This window comes from Peromyscus maniculatus, chromosome 19, assembly GCF_049852395.1.
Source record: "Peromyscus maniculatus bairdii isolate BWxNUB_F1_BW_parent chromosome 19, HU_Pman_BW_mat_3.1, whole genome shotgun sequence".
NCBI lineage: Eukaryota > Metazoa > Chordata > Mammalia > Rodentia > Cricetidae > Peromyscus > Peromyscus maniculatus.
The window spans coordinates 12,592,278-12,617,670 of NC_134870.1; the positions used below are offsets into that span (position 1 = coordinate 12,592,278).

The 25,393-nt window shown below is 41.1% G+C and overlaps 1 protein-coding gene across 1 annotated transcript in view; it reads left to right on the plus strand.

Annotated features, from left to right (window-relative positions):
- The first annotated feature begins 755 nt into the window (after nt 1-755).
- LOC143269526 (putative Polycomb group protein ASXL3) overlaps nt 756-25,393 on the plus strand; it is a 49,761-nt gene continuing 25,123 nt past the window's right edge. The window contains exon 1 of the mRNA XM_076554796.1: nt 756-888. Coding sequence (XP_076410911.1) covers nt 835-888 — 54 coding nt within the window. The 5' untranslated portion in view covers nt 756-834. The remainder of the gene's footprint in view (nt 889-25,393) is intronic.

Consider the following 25,393-nt stretch of genomic DNA (forward strand, 5'->3'; position numbering starts at 1 on the left):
GCGCAGAACCGGGGACCGGGACAGGAGAGGGAGAGACAGAGAGGAGAGAGAGAGAAAGAGAGAGAGGGAGGGAGGGAAGAGAGAGGGGAGGGGGGGGGAGAAAGAGGGAGGGCGAGAGGGAAAGAGAGAGAGAGAGAGAGAGAGAGAGAGAGAGAGAGAGAGAGAGAGAGAGAGAGAGAGAAGAGGAGGTGTGCGCGCACGCGCGCGTGCTCAGGACAGGGCGCCCAGTTGCGGATCGCAGAGCCCCCCAACTTCCCAAACCCGTCGTGGTTGCCGGTTTTGGCCTTGATGGGACAGAGTAGACCGGAGTGGGCCGCCTGGCCCCTAGCGTGCGGGACCAGCGGCTCTCGGGCCTGCCGCCGGGAAGGAAAAGGGTCCGGCCAGGGCTTCAGGGCGTGGCCGGAGGAGGGGGCGCGCGGCGAGTGTGCGCGGGGTGCGCGCGCGGGGCCGGTGTGAGCGCGAGTGTGAGCGCGGCGCCATTCCCCGTGACGTCAGAGTGTATTGTTGTTCGCGGGGCCGAGCGGAGCATCCCCCGAGCTGTCACCGCGGCCGCCGCGCAGCGCGAGCCCCGCACGAGCCAGCCCGGCCCGCGCCGCCCCCGCCCCCGGCCCCGCCCCCGCCTGGTCCCGCCACCCCCGCCCGGCCCCGCGCGCCGCCGCCGCGCGCCCCCCACCCCCACCCGCCGCGCTCCGTCCCTCCCGCCGCCGCCCGCGCCTCCCCCCGCCGCGCGAGTGCGGGTCACCGGGTCACTGGGTCATTGTCTCGGCGCCCGCACCCCGAACACCCGCGGAATCCCCCCCACGTCATCCTCAGCACCATCAATGAGATGCAAACATGAAAGACAAGAGGAAGAAGAAGGACCGCACCTGGGCCGAGGCTGCCCGCCTGGTACGTCCCGCCCCGCCCCGCGCCCCGCGCCGCCTCGGCCCTCGCCCTGAGCCGCCGCCCGCTCCCCCGCTCCCCGGCTACGGCTCTTTGTTATTCCGCGGGAGTGGGCTTGCCGGGGTCCCCGTGTGCGTGCGCGCGCCGAGGGGCGCAGGATTATCTCGGGGACCCCGCGCCCCGCGCACCCGGGACCGCCCGGGACACTTCTTCCCGGGACTTGGCGCTGGGAGTCCCGCGGCGCTTCCCGCGAACCGGTGAATCTCCGAGCGCACGGTGCGGGGCACTTCCCTCTCTACCGCTCTCGAGGAGACCTTTGTGTGGCAATTACCACTCCCTCCCCGGCCCTCCACCCCCTGGAATTTCATCAATAACTCCGTGCACAGTCCGGGTGTCTGTGTGTGTGTCCCGCGTTTGTGAGTTCAGATCTTCCACACGTGCATGCACCGTGTGTGTCCGACTCGCACTTGGAAGGCGTGTGCATGTGGGCTAGGGCTCTGTGTCTGTGTGCCGTGTCGTGTGCATTCCGTGAGGACACTGTGCGAGCATGTTTTGTGTGGACCCGTTTCGCGCTGTTTGTAGGTACTGTGCTCTGCCACGGTGTCTGTGCCTTACGTTCTCTGCACGTGTGCAATTCCTGAGTGTGTGTGTGTGTGTGTGTGTGTGTGTGTGTGTGTGTGTGTGTGTTTGGTGAAGTTGGGTCAGTGACATTTGTCTTGGGAGATTAGGAGTGTGCAGCTACGTGTGTTTTACCGCTGGCTTGCTGGGCGGCGTAACTGGCCTGGTATTCCTTTTCTTTAACCTTTCGGAGCTTAGGTTTTAATCATCGTAAGAATGTCTCTATAGAAATGCTGGTTGGCAGAGGGGCGTCGGCGTCCTGGTTTTGGTGCATGTGTGTATATATGTATGTGTGTGTTTGTGTGTCTCTTGGGGGGGTCTCTTTTCTTATGCCCCCCCCCAATCGTTTAAAGGACAGCTGTAAACGTTTTTATGTGTGTGTATGTGTTTTAAAAGGATATTTTTGTACAGCGAGTCTCACGGGAACGCAAGGCATTGCATTCGAAGCTCAGCCTTTTAGAGCTTCGACTGCATAAATCAAATATTTATTCACCAACTTGCTATCTGTTATAAACTGGCCAAAAGAAAGCAGTTTGCATGCCTTGGGATTGGGGGTGGGATGTGGAGACCCAAAGATGCTTATTGGGTTGGAGATGTTAAAGACTGTTTTAGCATAACTGTAGTCATTTTTAAAAGGTTCCGAGTAAGTCTTATGCTCAAGGAGAACATTTGTCAAAAGTAATTATCTGAGTTTCCTTGAAGGGCCTTGCTGCTGTGTCTCTGGATTCTAGCAAAGGGTTTTAGATGATCGGCCCTATTGCCCTGCCAAGAAGTGACAAAAGTCCCTTTGAATTGTAGTCTGGTTATTGGGAGCGGGAGTGGCCGAGCTCTTCTACTTCTTCATCTCTTAATTTGGCCTTGGTGTCTGTTATCATTTCTGCCCTCATCTGTGATTGTGCTAATCACTAAGTCTGTCTCTCTGTGGATGAATGGGCAGATGATAGCCACTCTTTAATGAACTGCCTGGGCCAGGAAACTTAGTTGTGGGGGAATATGTGAGGAGTGAAAAGAAGTGTTAAGTAGATGCCAGTTTGACTTATCAGTGGGATTTTTGCCCAGCTTACAAGTACATTACTTATTGTTTGCTTGGCCATTAATTCAGAATTGTGTGTGGGTGTGCAAGGCTTCTGAAAACACATTATTCAGATTCCTTGGAGTAGTAATCAAGGGCTATTATAGAGTTTCAGTGTATACATTTTAAACAACCGCACAATGAGGTTGATTTATAAATATTTAAAAATAACGATTCATGAATTAGCCATGCCTGCAGAGAATTATTTAATAGATATCATTATTCTGATGGAATTCAGAACCAGACATTTGTATTCCAGCAGTCTGTGGAAGAATTCTCAGAAGAACTGAGCTTCATTTGGCTGAACGGTAACAGAGATATTGATATGTCTTGCAATAGATTTCGTAATCTCAGGGCTTTTGGTTGTTGCTGAAAGTTGCTTTTTTTTTTTCTTTCCTCTCTTGCAAAGTTTATTAATGGGCAAAGACACATTAGAAGTAATCAACACAAAAGCTTTAATGATAGACCAGATGTCTCTATTTTAACCAGACATATTGAACTAGTAGTTATGGTAATTTTTCAATTTGGTTCAAGTTATTTTTCCCCTGGTAGTTGTACAAATGTTTCTGTGTTCAAAATGTGACAGTTGAAATAAAATACTGGATAAAATAGCAAGTAATTGTACTGGAAATATCATTTTCAGAAATTCGTGATTTGTAAAAGTGAATTATGATAATTCTTAACTTATTTAAGTGAATAAAGGAGAAATCGATCCATTTGGGCAATAGCCACATTTTTTTCCTCTTCTCTCTATGATTGCATGAGGGCATGTGCACTTGAGCTCTCGTCCATACTTGCATGATAAAGTATCTTTACTTTTATACTTAATAGTATTACTTTACACTCTAGGGGAAAAAATCCTTTCTTAATCGTTTGAGAGATAGACAGTGTCATTCCATATTTTCAGTGTGCTCCCGCTGATTTTTCTCTTGTTTGGGACTTTGTGCCCTTCTCCATCAAATGTTAAACCAGGCATCTGATTTAAAAAGTAAAGATTAAGAATGGGATGAAGAATATGCCACTGGGTAAGTGGTTCTTTGCAGTGAGTGAACTAAAGATGGAATACCTCAATTAACTTTCAGGATAATCTTCCAGTTCGTGCTGTGTATGCATATAATCTACCGGAGTGTGTGTGTGTGTGTGTGTGTGTGTGTGTGTTCTCTAGAAGAAAGACACAAGGGGAGAGAAAATGTGAAATAAGATATTTTAAGTGTGTCCCAAAGCTTGTGTTTAAAATGTAGCTTTGCTTCCATTTGAAGAGAAACAAAAACGTGTGGAAGAAGAATTTTTCTGCAGTGAGAAAGAATTTCTAGTTGACAACAGAATTTTTGGACTGCGTTCTTTGTAAGAAAAGTGGACAGTGCTCCAGCTCTGTAACTCTTGAGTGGCAGCTCCAGGCAGTCTGTTTTAGATAGAGATGCGGTGACCAGCTGTGGGATTTCCTCTGGGTGTGTCATGCTTGTACGTGGTGGGCTTGCTTAGCTTTGGAGGGAAGGAATGGGGTCATCATTTGCCTCCTGTTTTCAGGAATGCAGTAGTTATAAACAGGCTGCCATCTTAAGATAGTAATACCACCCCTCCCCACTCCTCTCCCTCTCTTGCTTCCCTTTCTCTGCCTGCCTGCCCTGCATCAGTTGCAGAATTTCAGCCTTTAGCCTCCTCCACGCCCCTCCCCCATGGCCTTCTGCAGTTGTAGTTGTTACTTTGCGCATTGCCATTTAATATGGAGTCTGCTCCCCAGCCAGATGCGTTTTCATCTGTTTCATCTGCTCTTTCTGAGGTTGTAGAGTCTCAAAGGATCCCCCAATCAAATGGAAGTATTTTCTGTCTTAATATTTGCAGACCACAATAAGAATAAAAATCAAAACCATAACTCACATCTAGCTGAGGCTTTGACTTTAATCCTTTTGGCTTTTATCTCAACTCTTCACTCTGTTACTATAAATACAGTTTCTACCATTGTGAAAAGATCTTCTTGCTATTTTGTAAGAAATGAGGATTTGACGGGACTTTGTTTCACTGCTCTGAGGGGTTTCTTTGTTACTGGCTTAACACAGAACATACTGTTATTTATATATTTATTCTAGTTTAATTCTTTCTTTTCTGACATGCAAAAATGTTGGGGCTTTGAGGACTGCTTTTTGATAGTTTCTTCTGTTTTGTTCCGAGAGGGAATGCTGCTTTTAAGATAATGGTTCAATTTATTCATTTGTTCCAAGCTTCCTTCTATGTGTTTGATTCCATACAATCTTTGTTTAGTTTCGGTGGCACGTGAAAATAAGTCTGAACTTGACAGTAGCTCTGTGTTTGGCAGTATGGCAAGTGATTTACTTATAGTTTAGATGCCTTCATTCAGACACTGATCAGTTTAATTTGTTTCATTTATTTATTTATTTATTTATTTATTTATTTATTTTTGGTAGTTCAAGGTGACCTTTGGTGACATAATTTTTTAAACTATAAAATTGCCTCATTGGAAGAAAACAAACAAATACCTTTTTATTTTATAGTAGGATTACTGAAGGTTTTGAGTAAATTGAAATTGATAAATCATATCATTCTTAAATTGCATGGAAGGTATTAGTAAGCAAAGGAAATCTATGAGGAAGCTTTACATAGTAAAGATTCTTTTAGACAATACACGACATCCGAAATAAACTATTAATATTCTCTTAAAACAGAGCTGTTAAAACAGAAAACTACATAATTATTGAGTTATTGGTTGGTTACTTGGTCTTTGTCTCAGTATTGTGGAAATAAATATAATTTCTCTGAGATGATAATGAGTTGGAACCTCTCTGTGCATTTTTGTCATTGTGCCATTGGTGCTTAAATTTGGGGTGTCCTCAGGCCTCTTCACAGAAAAGGTGGCTTTGACTTATGATTTGGGGTCATCCCATGATGTCTACTATACACTATATGCATATGATTGTGCGTGTGCTCACTGACTCCGATCCCAGCTCCTCGGTTGCTGCAAATGGAGTTTTGGTTTCAATCACCAACTTCTCTTGGTTTGATTCAGCTGTTTTCTGAGACTCCGCTTAGTACCATCCGTGCTCGTCTGTCTCTCATCATCTCGTCTTTCAAATATGGAACTTAAATTTCACATTAGAATTTGAAAGCTAGAAAAGAGGGTTTGTTTTTTACTCCATGCTTATTTAGAAAGAAACCAGCTTCGAGTTTATAAGAGCCAAGTGTACTTAAAATTATGAGTCATGGAAACTTAGCTCTAGTGTTTAGTTACTTTTCTTCCCCCTTGACGTGAGAGTGGATTTTAAGAACTGATTATATTTTAGGTTTGTCTCTTTTTTGAAAAATACTTTGGTGGCAGATGATTTACTGACTCTCAGAAATGGTCTTCCTTTAGCTTTGGAGACCTTGGACCTGAGAGGCATTGCTCCCCGGAAACACCGAGGACACACAGCATTCAATAATGCAAAAGTTGTAAAACTTTTCCCAAATGCATTAGAAATACAAAATATACCGGGTAAGGTGTATGTTGCAGGTTATTCTTTAGATGGTTCAACTGCTGGGATGGAGGATTTGAGAAGGGAACTTCAGTTCGATGGAGGAGTGACTAGGTGGAAGGTGACTAAGGAGATGTGTGGGTTGTACCTGAACAATAAGGCAGGTGCTGATTTACATACAGGTCCACAGACCAGAGAAGCGGTGTGTTGTACCTGGCAATCTTGGAGAGCTTAATGGATGAGCTGAAACTGGGTTTGGGTGTTAAACAGGTGAAGAGAGAAGAACATCCTAAGAAGAGAATCGAAAGCGTGTCCAGTGAGCAGAGAAGTCTAGAAATTTCTGTCTAGTCAGAAAATTGCTGGGAGATGGACCTACAATACAACAGAAAAGGGTGAACAATTAGGAGAGAGACTTGGAATTCTTTAAAAGGCAGGGTAGTGCTTTGTAGTGTGGGGCAGACATATAGGTGAGGTGGAGGATTATCTCCCTCTTGTCCCCACGGGGAAGTACAAGATAAAGAACTCTTCCTTGTAACATAACATTTTTCTTTTCTCCAGCAAAAGAGGGTGCCAGACAGGTGTCTCTGGATCCACCCACTAATTGGCCCTAAAGGTTATGAAAAAGAAAAATAATACAACTTAATTCTGTTGTATTTCTTTTACCAAATGAAGCAAAGTAAAACTCCATGAATAATGCCCACGCATACACTCGCACAGAGCACTGTGTTGCACTCGCTCCAGAAAGCATGCTCTTGAGATGAGGAAGGTAGCTAGAGTTATGTCAGTGTCCAAGGACGTGTTCAGTGCCACTTGTGGATCCTTAAGGGGCACGGATGAACAGCATCATTTTAGAAATATTTAATTCTATCCCGATTCGCTGTTTTTGTTCCTTGATCACATGGCCATTTTAACTGATCAAGAAGTAACTGATTTGCTGCTGGCAGGCATGGTGAGGGTTCAATTCCACCAGGAGGCTCCTTCCTTGCTTTTAAGGGCCCCTTCTTTTCAGTCCCCTCTTCTCCATTCCCTGTCCTCCTCCCCCTTTCCCTCTCATTATCCTTACCTCCCTCCCCTACGAGTCTTCTCTCACTGTGTCAGAATTCTGCATGAAGTTGTCACTTGTGAGGAATTGACATTTTCCACATTTCCCCTAAGCTGTGAGTCCAGCTCTTGACTCAAAAAGCTGTGTGTCCAGCTCTTGACTCCTCCCTGGCCTTATGTCTGCAGAACTACTTTGAGCTCTTTGCCTGCACCAAGTGCCTGGATTGCTCTTCTTTTGTCCCCGCACAGTTGGTAGCAGCTGAAGTCTCGCCCTGACTGAAAGTTTCTCTGAAGAGTCCTTAGGGAACAAATAGAAACATTATATGATTAGACACATTGTTTTCATTATTAAACAAATCTACACAGACGGGTGGCAATTAACAGCTTTATCTCTTGAACCTAGACACCTTCCTCCCCTCTTCCATCAGTATTTCCACTTGAAGTGGTAACAATTAACTGTTGCTGGGTTTAATGTCTGCAGCTGACAATACCAAATTGGGACTAGGCTCTTCTCTAGGTTGATTGACATATAGCCCTCTGACACATTCTTATGTCGGTTTAAGGCAGATTCATGCCCTGGGATCTGAGCCAAAGGGCTTGTCAGAACATTGACTTTAATAGCTGAAATATATAACTTAAATGACATCTGAGACCTTAGCTTCAGCAAAACTTGGGGAACTTGAAGAATTCTCTGAGGTACTGCAATTTATACTTTGTAGACAAGATTAAAATTTGTAAAAATTTGTCTAAGCATGTGCACATATGCATTTAATTTATGATACAATTATTTATCATGGATTTATTTTGCCTAATGAGCAGGTATGAGTTTAGGAAAACAGAAAAAAATAGGAGAAAAATGGTTAAACCTACTTTTAAAAATAATTCTGTAGCTGGTATTTTGGGGGTGAGTATTTTATTCTTCCGAAGCAACTGTTATGCAACAGTTTATTTCCAAATAAATCGGAAAGCTAAGAATGAGTTCCAGTTTTCTGTGACTTAGAGGAGAGGTGGTATAGACCATAGTCACAAGAGAGGGAATGTGCCTAGGATTTCATCAACTAAAATGCAGAACCCCTGTTAGAAATCTCAGCGAGATGGTGATTGAGACTGGGTCTTTGGCCTTATTTGTCTGTTTTGTCATTATGGACTCTTGATGTAGTAAATAAATTTCTTATTTTTATAATTTTAATGTTTAAATAAATGCTATGCATGTGGTCTTTGTGCATATATCAAAACCCTTTGGCTAAAACCATAGAAGTAAATTACTCTCTAGGTGTCAGGGTTCCATGAGTTTCCACACTCTCTTCACCCTCATCCTGAAGAGAAACTTATCCTAAAAACACTATAAGGAAAGTTCTAGTCTTTAAGGGGAAAGTGCATGTTGTAATATCTTCAAGCTTTTGTAAGAAGAGATGGCCACAGCATGTTTGGTGTGTACATTCCATTCCATTTCTTTCTCTCTCTTTTAACTAACTCCAGATTTTCCGTTAATTTGCTTAGTCAAGTATCCTTGCTTCTGTCCTGGTTCTCTTCCCAACACTCTTCTTAGTTTGCCCTACTGGATCCTCCCCTTCTGCTATGCATTGCTCTTTTAATTAGGACATGTTTGGGTTTGTCCAGGCCCCTATTTCATTCTACAGCTCAGCATCTCTGAACTTTGCTCACACACCTCATTGGCAGTTCTCCTGGTGGAAATGTCAGCCCTCATCTTCTCCGAGTTTCGAATTTATATGAATGATTCCTACTGTTTGTCCCTAAGTACTGTGGACACTTCAAATGAAACTTGTCAGATACATTGAAATATTTGTTGAATACTTCCTGCAAGTGTGCCATTCACACAAGGAGAATGTGACAACATGCCTGTCTTAAAGGGACTTGTATGTGTGTATCTAAGCCTTGGACCCCCTTTCATTCATTACAGTTTACCTAGTTCTGACATTTCAAATAGTTTTTTTGGTCTTTAATCTCTTCCAAATCTCCCTGAAGCTGCATAGGAGTTTCAGGAACAGATCTGCTATTATTGAGTCCTCTGCCTAAAGACTTTTTAGATTTCTTTTAAGCTAAAGCCCAGCCAGCCATACGGAGCTCCATTCAATAAAGCAGGGCTGTTGTAAAAGGGATGCATGCTTGCTTTCTTGACAATATGCAGAAATTAGCATGCCCTGCCTGCCATACACCACATAAACCCTCTTGCAGTTTAGCAACTTTTTTTGTATTCTTGGGTTTATATTATTTTAAACAAATAATTAGTTTTCTTTTACGTTAGTTAAGTTTATTTTTCAACCTCTGTGATCAACATCATTTCTGGAGCTATACTTCCTCTTCTTTCTAAGCCCTTTAACATAAGTTTTTATTTTACTCTTTTAAAATTTAGCCTTCTGAATCTAAACACAGTCTTTGTCTATAATAGGTCCTCACTTAAAATGTGTATTAAACATTGTCATTTTGTTGTTTTAAAATTTATTTATTTTGTGTGTATATGTAAGTGTTAGCTTGTCCATAAGCATGTGTGTGTGCACATGTGTGTCGGGGCTGGAGATCAAACAGGATATCTCTCTCTCTATTGCTCTCCACGTTATTTTTAAGTTTTTTCTTTTGAGATTATAATTACATCATTTCTCATTTTTCTTCCTTTCCACCAAACCTTCCCATATGGCCCCATGCTTTGTTTGAAATATATGAACTATTTTTCATTGTTCTCTGTTCTCTCTCTCTCTCTCTCTCTCTCTCTCTCTCTCTCTCTCTCTCTCTCTTTCTCTCTCTCTCCTTCCTGTATGTAAGTACAACCTGCTACCTCTTTTTTTAAAGAAACGTCTGTCCCTCAATCTGCTCCTTTTGAGTTTCATTGGATAGGCTGAGCAGTGAGTCCCAGGGATTCTCCCATCTTCACCTTCCCAGAACTGGGAGTAAGGTGCATGCTGCTTTTACTTGAGTACTGGTGATTTAGCTGATGTCTTCTTGTTTGTGAGGCTGACACTTAACTGAGTCATTTACCCAGCTTCCTCATATTGAGACACAGACTCACATGACATTACAACAGTTAGGAAAGAATGAGTAAAGGGATGACTTCTCTTTGGGTCACTCATGCTGTTCTCTAGAATCCTTCATCATAAACTGAGTTATAATATAGCCACAGTTTGATACAAAGGTGGCTAAATACTTTCTTTGAAGCATTATTTCCCAAATATATGAGTTGCAGTTCAAAAAGACAGACATCTCCCTACAAAGTTCAAAATATATCTCACTTAAAAAACATTAGAAAAACTTAGCAGAATGAAGACAACCCAATTGGTACTCTCCCATGAATGATAGTTTAACTGGCTATAAAAAGTCAATGGAGATTAACCTTTGTGCTAGAGATGTTTCTTGTGTTCATGTATAAGTGAATGTGGCACCTGAGATACTGTGAGCCTGTTATGATTTATTAGATAATATTCTTTTTGTATCTGATAGTTGTTCCATATTCTTTCATCCTTAAAAGTTTTGTGGTTTTAATACTCTTTCTTCAATGTTAATTTGTAATTTTTTAAATTCTGTATGGTACTTAGAATGCATTTAATTGTCACTAACTTCCCATGAATCATGATTTCATATAGAACTTACTGCATTGCATTCTTACCAGAGTGTAAGCTCCTTTAAGTCTTGTATAGGTTCCCTTAATATTTGGTAAGTTTAGCACTTGTAGATTATGAGTGAAAGATTACGTGAGAAGAACAATATAAAAAACGACTCCCTTCATCCTGAACAGGATGCACTGTTGAAAATGTTGACTTTATCAGACACAGCTACAGATTTCAAAATTAGAGAGCCAAGTTTGACAACTTGGGCAGAAACATGGGCATGGAAGGAGCAGTAAAGTAGTTCATCTCATATAATTCTTATGGAGGATCTGGAGAAGCAGGTTTTTAAAAGTCAAGAATCAACAGACAGGACAAGAAGGGCACACAGACGAACGAGGTCATGCTTACAGAAGACTGTGTGGCACAGTGTTTGTGGTGATGCTTTCCTCATTGCTGGTGGCTCTTGTTACATACTGCTGTCACTGTCTGCTGTGCTGGAGCAGGTAATCATGAAAGCGTCATAACCATCTGTGTTTTCATCATTGATTCAATGTTCAAGTTATTAGGCAGAAATCTAACTGGCGGGCTCTAGATACCATGGCCGTTCCCTATCTACTAGGGAATGCTGGGGAGGTATGTATGGTCCCTACAGTCCCTGTGGTAGAAATATATCCATCTATATTTTCATGGCAATTTGGACGTCCAGCTGAGGAACACAGAGCTCATTGTCTTTGCCTGCCTTTCTTCTCAGAAACTCTTGTCCACTTTCTTTTCATCTTGTTGTGAAAACCACACCAGCTTCACAGTTGTGTTGCTGAAAACTCTTGTCACCATTAATGCCTTATAGTTTTTCCTTTGAGCGACCTTAACACTGAGTTCTACCATTTTTATGGCTCTTATTTAATTAAGTTTTTTAGAATATCATACATGAGTTCTGTATTTCTAGTATTTTCACCCCCTCCTCTTCTTCCTCCCACTCTCCCATGTCCCCTTTCCTTCTCAAATTCATGACCTCTTATTCTTTAATTATTACTGTTACACAAAAATGTACATACACACAGACAGACACAATATATATATTCCATTTAGTGTTGCATATGTGTATGTGTGCTTGGAGCTGACCACTTAGGACTGACTAGCCTATCGGAGGGGTGGGGGGGGGGATCATCACTGGAGAAGACTGATTCTTCCTCTGTCAACAGTTGTTTATTATCTCTAGCTCTTCATTTTGAGGTGGGGCCTTGTGAGATTCTCCCCATCCATGTTGGCATGTTAACTGGTGTTGCCTTGTTCTGCTCTTGTTTAGGCTACTGTGTTGTGAAGATTTCCTGAGTATGGCTTCCCTGTCCTCTGTAGAAGACAAAATGTTACAGCGTCTATCCTGGGCCTCTTGTTCTTGTACTATTTCTGCCCTCTCTTCCAGGGTGTTCCCTAAGCCTTAGGTGTAGGGGTTGTGCTGTCTATGCATTCATTGTGGATGGGTACCTACAGAATCTGTGGTTCTCTGCGTTTTTACCAATTGTGAATTTTTGTAATAGTTTCCATCTCCTGTCAAAAGAAACTTCTTAGATGCAGGGTAAGGAGCAGTACTACTTATGTGTGGAAATAAGGATATTTGGAATGCAGTTAAAAATTATTCTGGTTTAGGAAAGTGGCAGCAGTAGTTCCTCCTCTAAGATTCATGACTTCGTCAGCCACAGGCAGCTCACTAGGTTTACAGCACCAGGTATGAATTCTTTCCTGTTGAGAGGGCCTCAACTCCAATTAGACAGCTTTGGTTACCTCCAAGGTATATGTGTGACTATTGCACCATTGGGAATATCTTGCTAGACTAGTCCTTTTGGTTCAGAGGCTTTACAGCTGGGCAGGGCTGGGTAGGAATATTGATTGCTTTCCTTCCTTGGCAGCTTGCATAGCTTTAGATATGGTGAGACTGCTCCTCAAGCAGGAGGTTTCCAGGTTAGCTCCACATTGATTCCCCTAAATTCTGTGTCTGAAGTATGAAGTGTCTTCCATAATTAAAGCTCACTATGGTATTTACACACATCCTTAGTGTCATGTATCCCCCCTTCTTCCCTTCCATTTGTATTACCCTGCTTCCCCAGTTAAAGCCCCCCCTCTTATTCCAATTTTCCTTCTTTATATCACCCATTTTTAACTCTTCAGATTACGTGTGTGTGTGTGTGTGTGTGTGTGTGTGTGTGTGTGTGTGCATACACACATGCCTGGGTGTATTTATGTGCACTGCATGCATGCAGGTGTCCATAGCGTCTGTAAGATGATGTCAGGTCCACTGGAACTGTAGTTACAGGTGGTTGTAATCCATCAGCGCTTCTATCTTATCTAAACCACTTACTTAAAAGGAAAATTGGTTTGTGGTATCTCCTTTGAGTCCATCTTAATCCCTGATATAAATAGATGGTATTATTTAAGGGGGTGATGGAGAAAGTTAGGACACAGTGGAAGAAGATAGCCATGGACCATGCAGAATACCAGGAGTCGACAGCATCAGGAAGTTGTTGTAATCCATAGGCTTACAGGGTCAAGCAAAGTGGAGTGGTGACTGACTTAAAGTGAAGTGACATTGCTAAGACAAGGCTATGTGATGAAAGCTGGGACCTTGGGTAACAGAATGGAGCTTCAGCCTACAAGGAGAAGCCATGTGGGGAGACATTCTGACATACTTCACTCTTCAAAGCTATCCAGAAGTTAGCAGGCAAGGGGACTCTACTGGGAAGGAACTTAGACACGGCTTGCTGGGACATATAACTATATGGAGAAGGCTAATCTATCTTCCAGTGAGTCTGGAAGTGCTAATGGAGACTGCTCACATTTCAGGGCCTTTAGGTCTGTCTCCTTATACATTCCTTGCTTCATTACTGCACCCTCCGGCCACTGGCATTCCAACTCTCTAGTGTTCAAGACCCATCAGATCTCAGAGTTCATCATGTTCTTCAAACTTTGTCTTGACTTTAGACTTTTTGTTCCCTCTTTTTGAAATCCCCTCTCCACACAGTTTCCTTTCTTTTTATTTGGCAAAAATTTAGACTGTCTTCTTGGAAAAATTCTTTCATGTTTTCTCAATGCATTTTGTAGTTTTTACAGTAGAGTGTCATTTTTTTCCTTCAACTTTCTTGTTCATAATTGTTCCCAAGTGATGCACTACTGGCTGAGTTGGTTTTGATCATATTTGAACTAAGTGATTAATCCAAGGAAGGTGTTTCTAAGGAGCTGATAGAGTGAGCTCTTTAAGTTTCCTACAGAGTTGAGGCTCCACGCAACATGTCCTCTTAATGTGTTTCTACATGTCATGGCTGAGTTCTTGGTGTACAAACAGATCACATCTTCCAAGAATCAGTTTGATATTCTATGGATTTTAAATGTCAGTGTCAACATTCTGCTGGCTCGCTCGTGTTACTTCTTATTTCAGAATGAGTGTAACTTGATGGTTTGATAGATGAAATAAGATACAGACTATATAATACTTTTGGTAATTGGCTTTTAAAAAGAAGAAAAGAAAAGAAAAGAAAAGAAAAGAAAAGAAAAGAAAAGAAAAGAAAAGAAAAGAAAGAGACTAATTCTTAGGTCTTAAATGAGATTATTCTCTGTAAATGTAAATTTGGTTAATTCAGTTGAAATATTGTAACCAAAATTAAACTTCTTGTGTGTGTTATTTTAGTAGGATACAGCTCAGATTTCCAAAGACCATATGACTTTCAGATGAAAATAATTGTGTAGTATATTAGTTATGAAACAAAGAATATTTTCCAAAGTCAAAATCATTGTCGTACATGTAAATAAAATACCATGACCTTAGTTTTGTATCCTCCTTTGGGAGCAATTTTCTCACTTTCTCAGTTACTTCAAACTGTTACTGTCACTAAAGAACGGTGCTGTTGTTTGACCTGGGACATCCTCTCGTGGACCATGTATTGGGAGCTTATCCCCAGTCTGTGGTACTACTTGGGGGTGGAAGGGCTTTTAAGAGGTGAAGTTTAATGGGGTCCTTAGTCCATGGAAAGGCATACCCTCACACAGGACTGTGGGACCCTGGTCTCCTTTAGTCCATGGAAAGGCATACCCTCAAACATGACTGTGGGACTCCGGTCTCCTCTCCTCTCCCCCTTTCACTGTCAGATTAGTAGAATTCTCTGCCATGCCCGCTGTGACATGCTACATGGTCACACGCTCAAAAGACACAGGGACCAACCAAGGATGGGTTGAAACCTCTAAAAGTATGAGCCAATGTAACTCTTTTTTCTTTTTATAGTAAGTTGATAACTTGTTATAGTGATGAAGAACTGGACTAGCTCCCGAACACTGTGTATACTACCAAGCAATAGTGTTGTCTCAATAAAACCAATTTTTGTTGGGTGTTTAGAAGTGTGACACTGAAGCACACAACTTACATTTATTATAATGCTGGATCTTATAAATAAACCTAGGAGACATCAGGAGTATCACTCATAATATAAGTGAAAAATAAAACAAAAATGAAGAATTAAATGGTCAGTCACTTCAATCCTGCTGAGTTGCAAATGAGATAAGTTTAACCCAGACTGGTTTAGTGTAATGAGAAATCTGAGAATAGACTTCAGTTGTAAGTGGTTAGAGGTTAGAGAATGTCATCAAGGTATTTGCTCCTCTCCTCAGTGTCTTGCAGAAGACAAGATTGTTCTGGGCCCTACACACCTCCATCCTCCAAGCTGAGCTGTGCTGCTATCAAGCACATCTTTACTCTCTCCCTTTCTTCTCTCCCCTTACCTTGGCCCTAGACACATCACTTTTAAAATGTCAGCCCCAGGGAAGACTTACTGTTGTCCTTGATTGGCTGAGAGGCCCATGGCCAAGATTAAGGTAATATTATTTAATGGTAGAGATGACAGATCACGTGGACCAGAGGAAAGTCCTTCTTGGGTATCAAGGAAAGGTAAATGGTAGGGATGCTTGGGCACCACATCGTGAGTGTCATTTTCTGTATTACATGGATGGTGGGTTAACTCACTCAGTTGTAAGTGGGGCAGGAGTGAATTAGATGTAAGGTTACCTAGGATTTCTGATGTTATTTTTATGATCTTGATCTTGCTCTAAACCATGTTAGAGTTGAGACAGCTTTTTGCAAAGACACTTAACATCCTTTTGGTGAGTTTCTACTAAACCAACTTTACTGACTTAGAGGTCAGAATTTACCATGGATGGTTTCTGTTCTGTTCTTCCCCACAGACAAATTTCTTTAGAGTTACCTGCAAGTGGTCTCTGTATAGATTTATAGCATAATTTAAAACAGTTCAGATCTGGTATATTTAGATCTTCACATACTGAAGTATGTATTACTGAGGCTTGCAGGTACTTTCTGAACACAGGCAATGTTTGTATTCATTGTCTAAAATGCTGCCCTTCATTCCTGAATTAGCCATCACCATTAGAGGATGCTAAAATAACCACAGACAGTAGGCCTTCTTCTCCCTGGAGTGAATCTCACTCCTCCCTGTGAGTGGTGAGATGAGATCGGATGAATCAGCTAAGTAAGGACTCTTAACATCATGTGGGAGTCTGTGGATCCTACAGGAGATAGCTGGCATGTTCTGTTATTCATTCAACAACACTGCTCTTCTCCCCTTGCCTAGTGAGTCAGATACAGTGATTCAAAACATTTCTGGCTTTTGGCCTTGTGACTCCTCCTGTCTTTCCCAGCCAAATTCAAAGAGCTAAATAGGGACTAGGTGACTGTGGTCCTATGGAAAAGACAGCTTTCATGGGGAAGTCCAGGTTCTGCATTGGTTTTCAATCTTCAATGAGTCCACTTTTGGCTTTTCCAAATTCTCAGCTCATTCACTCCAGCTTCTAAGGAGGAAATGAATTCTTGAAAATTAAATACATTATTTTTGTTGTTTGTTTAAAAAAAACCTGGGTGAACAAGGAAGCCCTTCCTCAATAGAGTTTATTCACTCATTGTTTTCATGAGATTCTTTGATTTTAGTGCTAAGGATGAAGGATAAGCAGTTATGTACAATGACTGACTGATCTCATGAGGGTTTTCATACAGAAAACAAGAATGATGTAGAAATACCCACTGTCTCATAACTCTTCCCCTCATGTGTTGTGCACACACCTTTATGTTGACAAAACCATCTCTATGAAAAGAAAAAGGTTATCTTTTAGAAAATCACTAAGGAAATCTTTGTCTTTAATGCATGGGCACTGAAGCATTTCTTAAGAGTCAGCAAGCATACCAGTGAACAGTTCTTTAATTTTGCCTCCTTGACAGCAGGTGGTAGGATCATACTTCTTGCCATCTTGAAGTTAGGTATGACCATAAAGGTCGGTTTACTCCTGACTTGAAGATTTTTTCAGGTCTGTGTTTGATTTGTCCATTTCTTCCCCAGCTCCATTAACTGCAGGAGCCAGTGGCAGGCTGGACTTGTAATTATCCTGGGTCCTGGCTAGAGATAGACATATGCACAAACTAATATTTATTTAGATCCACTGACAGTTGGGGGCTGATATTCAACATCGCATATCCTGATCTACAATGAGAAATACAGGTTTTATAGCTTACCAGTTTTTTTTTCTAGGCCACTTTTTACTCCTGTTTATGAGATGCTAAATGTTTAATTATGTATTTAAAGAGTCGATACAATGCTAAGGCCCTCTTTTTTCCTGCATCATGTTAAAATAATTTTTTCAGTATCTTTTTAGTGTTTGCACTTAGATGTTTTAAGCCAGAAAATAATAGAGAACTGTTTAGTCCTAGGAAAAGGCTTCTGTGTTCCTTCTTAGATAATTCTGTTTATATTTTTGCCTTATAAAATAATTGCTTTTCTTTCCATCTGTCTTCTGAAGAGGAACAGTTTTGATCCAGCAAGAACAGAGCAATTATTGTTAACCAGAATTGAATTCCAAGATATTTGAGATAGAAAAAGGGCTCTGGCATATTTTTAATGTATTCAAGTTTCCAAAAAAAGAAAACAAAAATTGTGTCTTATTGAAAAGGTGCAACCGGATAGATCTTCATGCCAGCAGGAAGAAAAGAGCAAGCGCTGTCAACCCAACTCCCTCTCACCTCTCCCTCCCTTCCTCCCCTCTCTCTCCTTCCCTCTCTCATGCCCTATCCCTCCATCCTTCCTAACATCTACCCCTTTTTTTAGATGAGTGCTGGACAAGAAGCATTCCCACTAAAGGGTTTCATTTCCTCACCAGTTTGCTTCAGAGATCCCTGTCCACAGAGCTCACTGTCCCTTGGACTTCTCCCTATGAGTCCCATTCTTCATTAAATACAGTAGACAGCATTCAGTGGCTGCTGATAGACTCCATGTTGACTATAACTAACTCAGATGAGCAGCCTCCAACTCTTCAAGAAGCCCATAGCCAACCCCAGGGCTTTACACAAGGGAATTTCCTCAAGTGGGATGGAGTTATAAATACACAACCCCTGACTTATTACATTGTACTTTAAATTTTATAACACTGGCATAATTTATTGCAGAAGGCATTAATTTTCACAGAAAATTCATTATCCACAACAATTTTCGCCTTTATACATCAGTGCAGGCATTTAATCAGAATTTTTATGTTAGGCTGCCTCTCACTGTTGGGGGCCATACAACAAAATTTCATCTCCCCATTTCAGTTCTCCATCATACACTCTGCATAGATAACCATCTAACATATTCTGCGTGCCTGACATCAGGTAGTTTTATTAAGCTTGAAAAGAAGAATCGTTACTATCACTCTCAGAATTTTCCTATGGATAGCTTATATTGGGGAAACTGGTTCCTTGAGAAACCAGTACTCACTGTCTGTAGTTGAGTGAGTGTTCGAGAATGGTATGTGGTGCAATTTGTCTTTGGGTGTCATTGAATAATGAATGGGAAGCTGTAGGAGAAGTGTTAAAAAGGCTTTCTGCAAGGGCTAATTCAGAGTTGGCTTCTAGGTGACTCTCTATAGTCCCTCCTCTCTTTCAGAAGATAAATATTTGGATTATATCACAGTTAATAATTTTCTTCATCCTGGTGCTAAAATGAGGTATTATAGAACAATTAGCCCTCAACTTGGTGGTAAGCAGAACTCACCTTGTCAAATCAGCTTAGGGAGGTTTGTTTGATTTCATAAGTAGTCTTGTGTTGGTATTGATACTTTGCTGTTCTTTTAATGAGACCTAGCCATGTTTCATATCAATAGATATTGATGGCTTGGTTGATTGAAAGCAGCTCTTCTTGCTGTGTGCTCCTATCAATGCAGTCTTCATCTTCCTAGCACATAGCTCAACTGGCATGACTAGAAACCAGCATAAGACAGAGGGGCTGGAGAGCTCAGCCAACACTAAGGTAGCTGGTAGGGAATGTAGCGTATAAGAATTGTTTTCTAAAATTTCTATTGTTGATCACACCGTAGACTTGCTTTCTGAACCTTCTTTGTCCACATAGAGAGGAACATGACCATTATGATCCCATTCCCTGTCCCATGACATCATTGCCCAGACGTTGAGACTCCTTTACCATGGAGAAGGTCAATGATTGGCCTTGCCCGGGTACCCCGCTCAACCCTCTCTCTATTCCACTATTAGTCATGCCTTGAGTCCACGAACATGGCAGTTCCCATTCAGATGGAAATGGAAAAAGACAGCCGCAGAAGGGCATATCAGATAAGTTAAGCCGTCGGTTCTCCCTGGTGATATGCTCACCTTTTCATTCATTAGGCAGAGCTTCTGTTAAGAACTTGCCATGAGTGGGGTGTGGGCATACCCTAGTAAACACACAAGCTCACGTTCCACATCGACCACACATCATGGCAGCTGAGTAACCTCACGACTGCTGGTCACCAGCAAGGCTGGCACCCTTTCTCCATAGCCGCGAGCACATTTTGAGTGGAGTGGACGGACAGATGGCTTTGCGTCTTTCCTCTGAAGCTCCCCTCCTTTCACTGACTATCGTTAGGTCAGCGCTAAATGTCTGTAGAGATGGGAATGGTGTGTTTTATTTTATTTCATTATGGTGTATGGATATGCTTGGTAAATATTTGTTAGTGAATTGCTTGGGGTGTGTGTGATGCAATTGTCAGGATAAAAGCCCGCTGTGAACTGCGACATCATAAGCTCTATTATCTTTGTCCTCTTTCAACATTTAAGTGGGCAGAATCACATAATTCCATATAACAGTCATTTTATATAATTATCTGAAGATACATTTTACTGCTAATTCTTTCTGGCAGAAGCATCTGAATGCTGTGTCATTTCAGACCAGTGCTCAGGAACAACGCTAAGGAGTTTCCCTGATTTAGACTGAATGAAGATTGATGTTTGCTTCAGAGACAAGTCAATCCACCTCTATTTCCTGTTTGCTACTGTGTATCACAGTATATAGCCTATGACTAGTTCAGTTTCAGAGTACTCACATCTCATTATGTTTGGAACTGACTTCAAATTAGCTATTAATCATCATCAAACAAATATAATATATGTATAATTACTGTGGTATATAAATGATGTCATAAACTTACTCTATTAGTTTTTGTAAGCACACAAATTAAAGATTTTAAAAGCCATTTGTATTTTTAAATACAGAAGTCATGGTGCTAGAGAAATTGCTCCGTGGTTAAGAGGATTGGACGCTCTTCTAGAGGATCTGGGTTCAATTCCTAGCACCCACACGGTGGCTTACAATTATCTTGAACTCCAGTTCCAGGAGATCTGATGGCTTCAGGCTTCCTCAGGCATTACATGCAATGGGGTACATAGACACACAGTAGGCAAAACAGCCATATACTTAAAATAAAAATAAATAAATCTTGAAAAATATCCAGAAGTCAGAGAACAGCGTGCATCTCCACCTTCAGTGTGTTTACTCTCCTCAGTAGCATTAGTTAGCGTTGGGCATTTTCATGTGGCAGGAATGTTGATTTCGTTTATGGGTGTGTGCATATGCATTTGGATGTATGTTAGAGTGCGGCTTGTGTTGAGGCCAGAGGTCAACATCACTTGGCTTCCTTAATTGCTCTCCACCCTATTTTTTGATGTAAAGTGCAATTTGCTTTTCTGTTGCTGTGAGAAAACATTCTCATCAATAGCAACTTAAGGGCAGGAAGGATTTCCTTCAGCCTACACTCCCAGGACCAGTCCAAAGATGAGGGATGCAGGGCAGCAGAAGCCTTAGAAGAATGTTTCTTGCTCACTGGCTCATTCTGAGCGAGCTTTCTGACAGCCCAGACCCACCTGTCATGGGATAGTGCTAACCATAGTTGAATGGGCATTCCCACATGAATCATCAGTCTAGACAATCTCTCCCAGACACAGGCATTGGCCAGTCTGATTGGGGCAATTCTTCACTTGAAGTTCCCTTTCCCCAGGTAATTGGGAGCTGCTACTATTAACACTAGCACATTTTAAAGATTCTCAAATTCTCCAGAAATTGCCACCTCAGAACAACACCTCTTCAGAGGTTGCCTTTGAATGGACTCCACTGTGGTACTATCTCCACATGCACAGGCTCTCATCTCCTTGTGGGCACACATATGTGATAATCACTTAAGCCCATCATCTATAAATATGTTTTTTAGAATTATATCCATAGTTAATAATATAAGTAAACCCTGTGATTAGAGATATAGTCATAATTTAATAATATTAGATCTTGGAAAGATTTACCTGGATTAGTTCATCTGATATTTCCAATTATATTTTTTGTGTCATGTTTATAATTTTATGAGATGTCACATAATATAACTTGTTATATTCTGTGTTTGATTTATGAAAGCCTTATTAAGGAGATTTCTACCAAAGAAAGACCCTGAATATTTTTGTATGTGGCAATTCTGTTACTTTAGAAATAGGACCCATTTAGTTGATCTGATAGACTCTGAGTTCACTAACTCTACATTTTAAAATGGTCTTGATATTAGGAAAACTCTCTACTTTCTCCTGTAAGAGAAACTCCATCATCAGACAGTATTTCCCAGAAACATTCCATTCTATGTTTCTTTTTTTTTTAATTGGTGAAGGTTACTTCAGAGGAGCTATAGGAAGGAAAGGAATGCTGAGGGGGTGTGACATCAGCTTTAGAGGGAGAAAGAAACAGTGAAGGAATTGAATGGCAGGCGCTGGGAGAAAGTCTGCAAATATATCCAAGAACAGATTAATTTTTTTTGAGACAGGGTCTCTCACTGAAACTGGAGCTCACTGATTTGGCTAGGCTGTCCAGCCAGTCAGCCCCAGAGACCCCCATGCCTGTCTCTGCACTGGGATTCCAAGTGCACACAACTACATTCAAAAGGAAGTGCCTGCTGGGCATTAATCTCAGGTCTGCATGATTGTTCAGTGACCTCCTTAGCAGCCAAACCTTCTCAGATTTTTTACCTGCATTTTAAAACTGAGTTTGATAATGGGCCCTATGTGATGGAGATATTATTACAAGGAGTAAATGTAGAGCTTACATGCATGGTAACATGAGGCCTGATACACAGTAACTTTAATGTCAGTATTTGCTATTAGGTTTTAAAAGTTTTTTGTGTGTGTGTGTGTGTTATATGTGTATGCATATGATATCTATGTGAGTATATATGTGTATGCATGTGCTTACATGAGTGAGTACAGAATTAAATGTTGCAGTGTACACTCAGGGAAATCAGAGGATTACCTCAGGTGTTGGTCCTTCCTTAAGACATGATCTCCTTGTTGTTCACCACTATATACAAACTAGGTGGTTCTCAAGCATCTAGGGATTCTGCTGTCACAGCTTCCAATCTCCTTTTAGGAACACTGGGATGACAGACATGTAGTTCTACATCCAGATCCATGGAGATTTGAACTCGGGTCCTTGGGCTTGTGCAACACGCACTTTATCCACTAAACCATTTTCCCAGACCTCTGGTATTGTTTTTAAGAAGATATGAGGGCCAAATTTTTGAAATCAGAACTATTAAGCCTCATCCCAACTCTAAGTAAAATTCTAGAAATTATTAAACAGATGGCTGTAAGCATTTACAAATGGAAGTTAAGATCCCTGGAAGGCATGATGAATTCTCTCAGCTAATTCATGTCAAACTAAATTAATTTACTTTTGATAGGATTATTAGACTTACACACCAGGAAGATATGCCTGTTAAAGCTAAATTTCTGCCACTTATTTGACTTGATTCTATTGTGAAACTCTCCTAGAAGTGATGGACAATTATGAACTGACTGATAGTATAATTAAATGACTCTGCAGCAGATTGAACATCTATAGCCAAGAATATTGATTGAGTAATCATGATCAGTCTGGAACTGGTTCCTACTGGCAGCCACAGACTTGGTTTTCTATTGCCCTGTTTGAGTCCACTGTGAATAATGTAGAGATGTGCATCAAAATCATACTTGCCAAGCATGTGGGTCTCTCGGGATGAAAAGGGAGACTGAACAGCTGGACTAGAGAATGACTGCAGATGAACTATATAAGCTTAAACCAATAGACTGCAGTTAAAAGGATAAAATTACCCAGGATCAGTGGCTGTTTTTATAGATTTTCTTCTAGGCCCATGGAAATCTGGTGGAGGAGATTTCTGGAGGTAATTTAGAAATTACATTGGATAGTAATATTTGTGACTGGTAAGATTCGAGAGGCTACAGGAGTGAATTTAAACCAGCACAAGTAGGTTGGAGGAAGATGTGTATGTATGGATGCATGTGCTTTTATATACATACATATATATGTATACATGTCAGTCTGGGAAAATATATCACAGCTCTCCAATTATAGCTTCAGAATTGTAGACACAAATTTCAAAATACCTAGAAGTTTTCATAGATAGTCTTTATGAAATAGCTGTTGACAGGAGCAGGCGTCACACACCCTAGTTTTTAGTCGCCTATAAAAGACAGACATCAATTTATTATTTCCCTCTATTATGTACTTACTAAATGAAACAATTTATTTCTCATAGGACTTAGTTGATGTATTTAATGGGTATCATTCTTAGAGATGTATATTTTTGTGATGTTGGAAAACCAAAGACTATACAATGAAGGGTGATTTGGATGGTAGAAACTGAAAATCTTTTATTTGTAATTGATGAGAGAAGATAAACTTTCATTGATCTAAAAACTAACCTCAGTCACATTAAAAATGCACAATAGCATATTGTGTGACTAACATAATTAATGGAAGCTATTTGTGAAGTTATTCAACACAGTTTATTTATTTGATTTTGAAGATTTGTGTGTGTCTGCACATGTATACACACACACACACACACACACACACACACACACACACACACACACATGCTGATATCCACAAAGGCTAGAAAAGGTTGTAAGATCTAAGATATGAGCAATTGTAAGGTTCCCAAAGTGGGTGCTGGGAACCAAACTTGATCTTCAGGAAGAACAGCCAGCACACTTAAACAATGCACCATCTATCTAGCCCCGAAGATTTTTTTTTAAGATTGCATGTTTAGATAGTGATTATAATTTCATTTTACACAAGTCTTGTATATTCAGAATATATCAAGACTATTTGGAAGAAGTAAAGGGAAAGCAGAAATTATACTTGATGCACAGAAAAGATGTTTTAATAACCAGTAGACTCTCCGTAGAGTAGACTGGCTGCAGAGCTCTGTCCTAGGAGAATTGCTTCCTGAAAAAAGATTTATTATATTTATAATATTATGTGTGTATGTGTGCTCTCACACACACGAGAGAGAAAGAGGGAGACAGAGACAGAGAGAGACAGAGACAGACAGAGATACCATTTAAGCAATCATTATCACTGTTACTTTTGGAGTGTATGTACCTTCTAAGTCTTTCCCTCTTCACTTTTTTTGTATAATGGAAACATCACAACTGCCATGCTGACACTAGGAACTATGCAGTGTAGGTTCTCTTGTGAATTATGTTTGGCTATGGCCGGAGGATGAGGACTGAGAGTATTGGGTTAACACAACTGTTCATCATTTTCTTAGAGCTCCCCCACTTTTCGGTGTTGGGGGAAGGTATCTGTGTGTCAAGGCTGAGTACAAAGTGCTCCCCCCCACCCCCCGAATGCTATTAGCTTATTAACTGTCGTTGCTGTAGGAAGTCATTTGGCTCATTGGAATGATAAGTGCTTCCCATTCATTATCTCATTCAGTCCTCAGGACACTTTTATGAATGATGAAGTGAGGAAACTGAGACTCAGGGGGTTAAACGTATTATCTAACATCAGACAGTGGCTTAAGGGCTCCTGGTTTATCTGACTCTGAAACTCATAGCCTACATCATTGTTCTATAAAATACCCCAAATACAGAATTAATCAAACCCTCTCTCCAAATTACCTTGGCCTTGATTTTTTGAAACCTATTTAGCAAAAGCTGCGGTCTACGGATATAGACGTGAATGAGGACCAAGGTCCTTGATCTCAGGAGGCTTGTAGTATATTGGAAAGAATATCATTAAGCAGGGACACTAATTAGTGACGGGTTTGGCAGGTGCTACTGAGGAAGCATACTGCTTAAACCATTATCTGCGAGTTCAAGGAAATGGCGTGTCTTAAGTGTGAGGTGGTGGAGGAGGCTTGTGAGGTGGACCTTGTATTTAATGTCTTAGTTGTAAAAGCTCAGTTTTGGAAAATGCCATGTGCTTGTGAGGGTCTTAACTAGTGGAAATGGTAGACACCAACATCCAGAAGCTTTGTCCAGCCAGTTACTGTGGGATCTTGAAATGCTGCTTTTGGGTACAGTGGGATTGATTCTCAGCGATATTTTCTGTGATTTTTTTTTTACATCACACACTCATGAATAC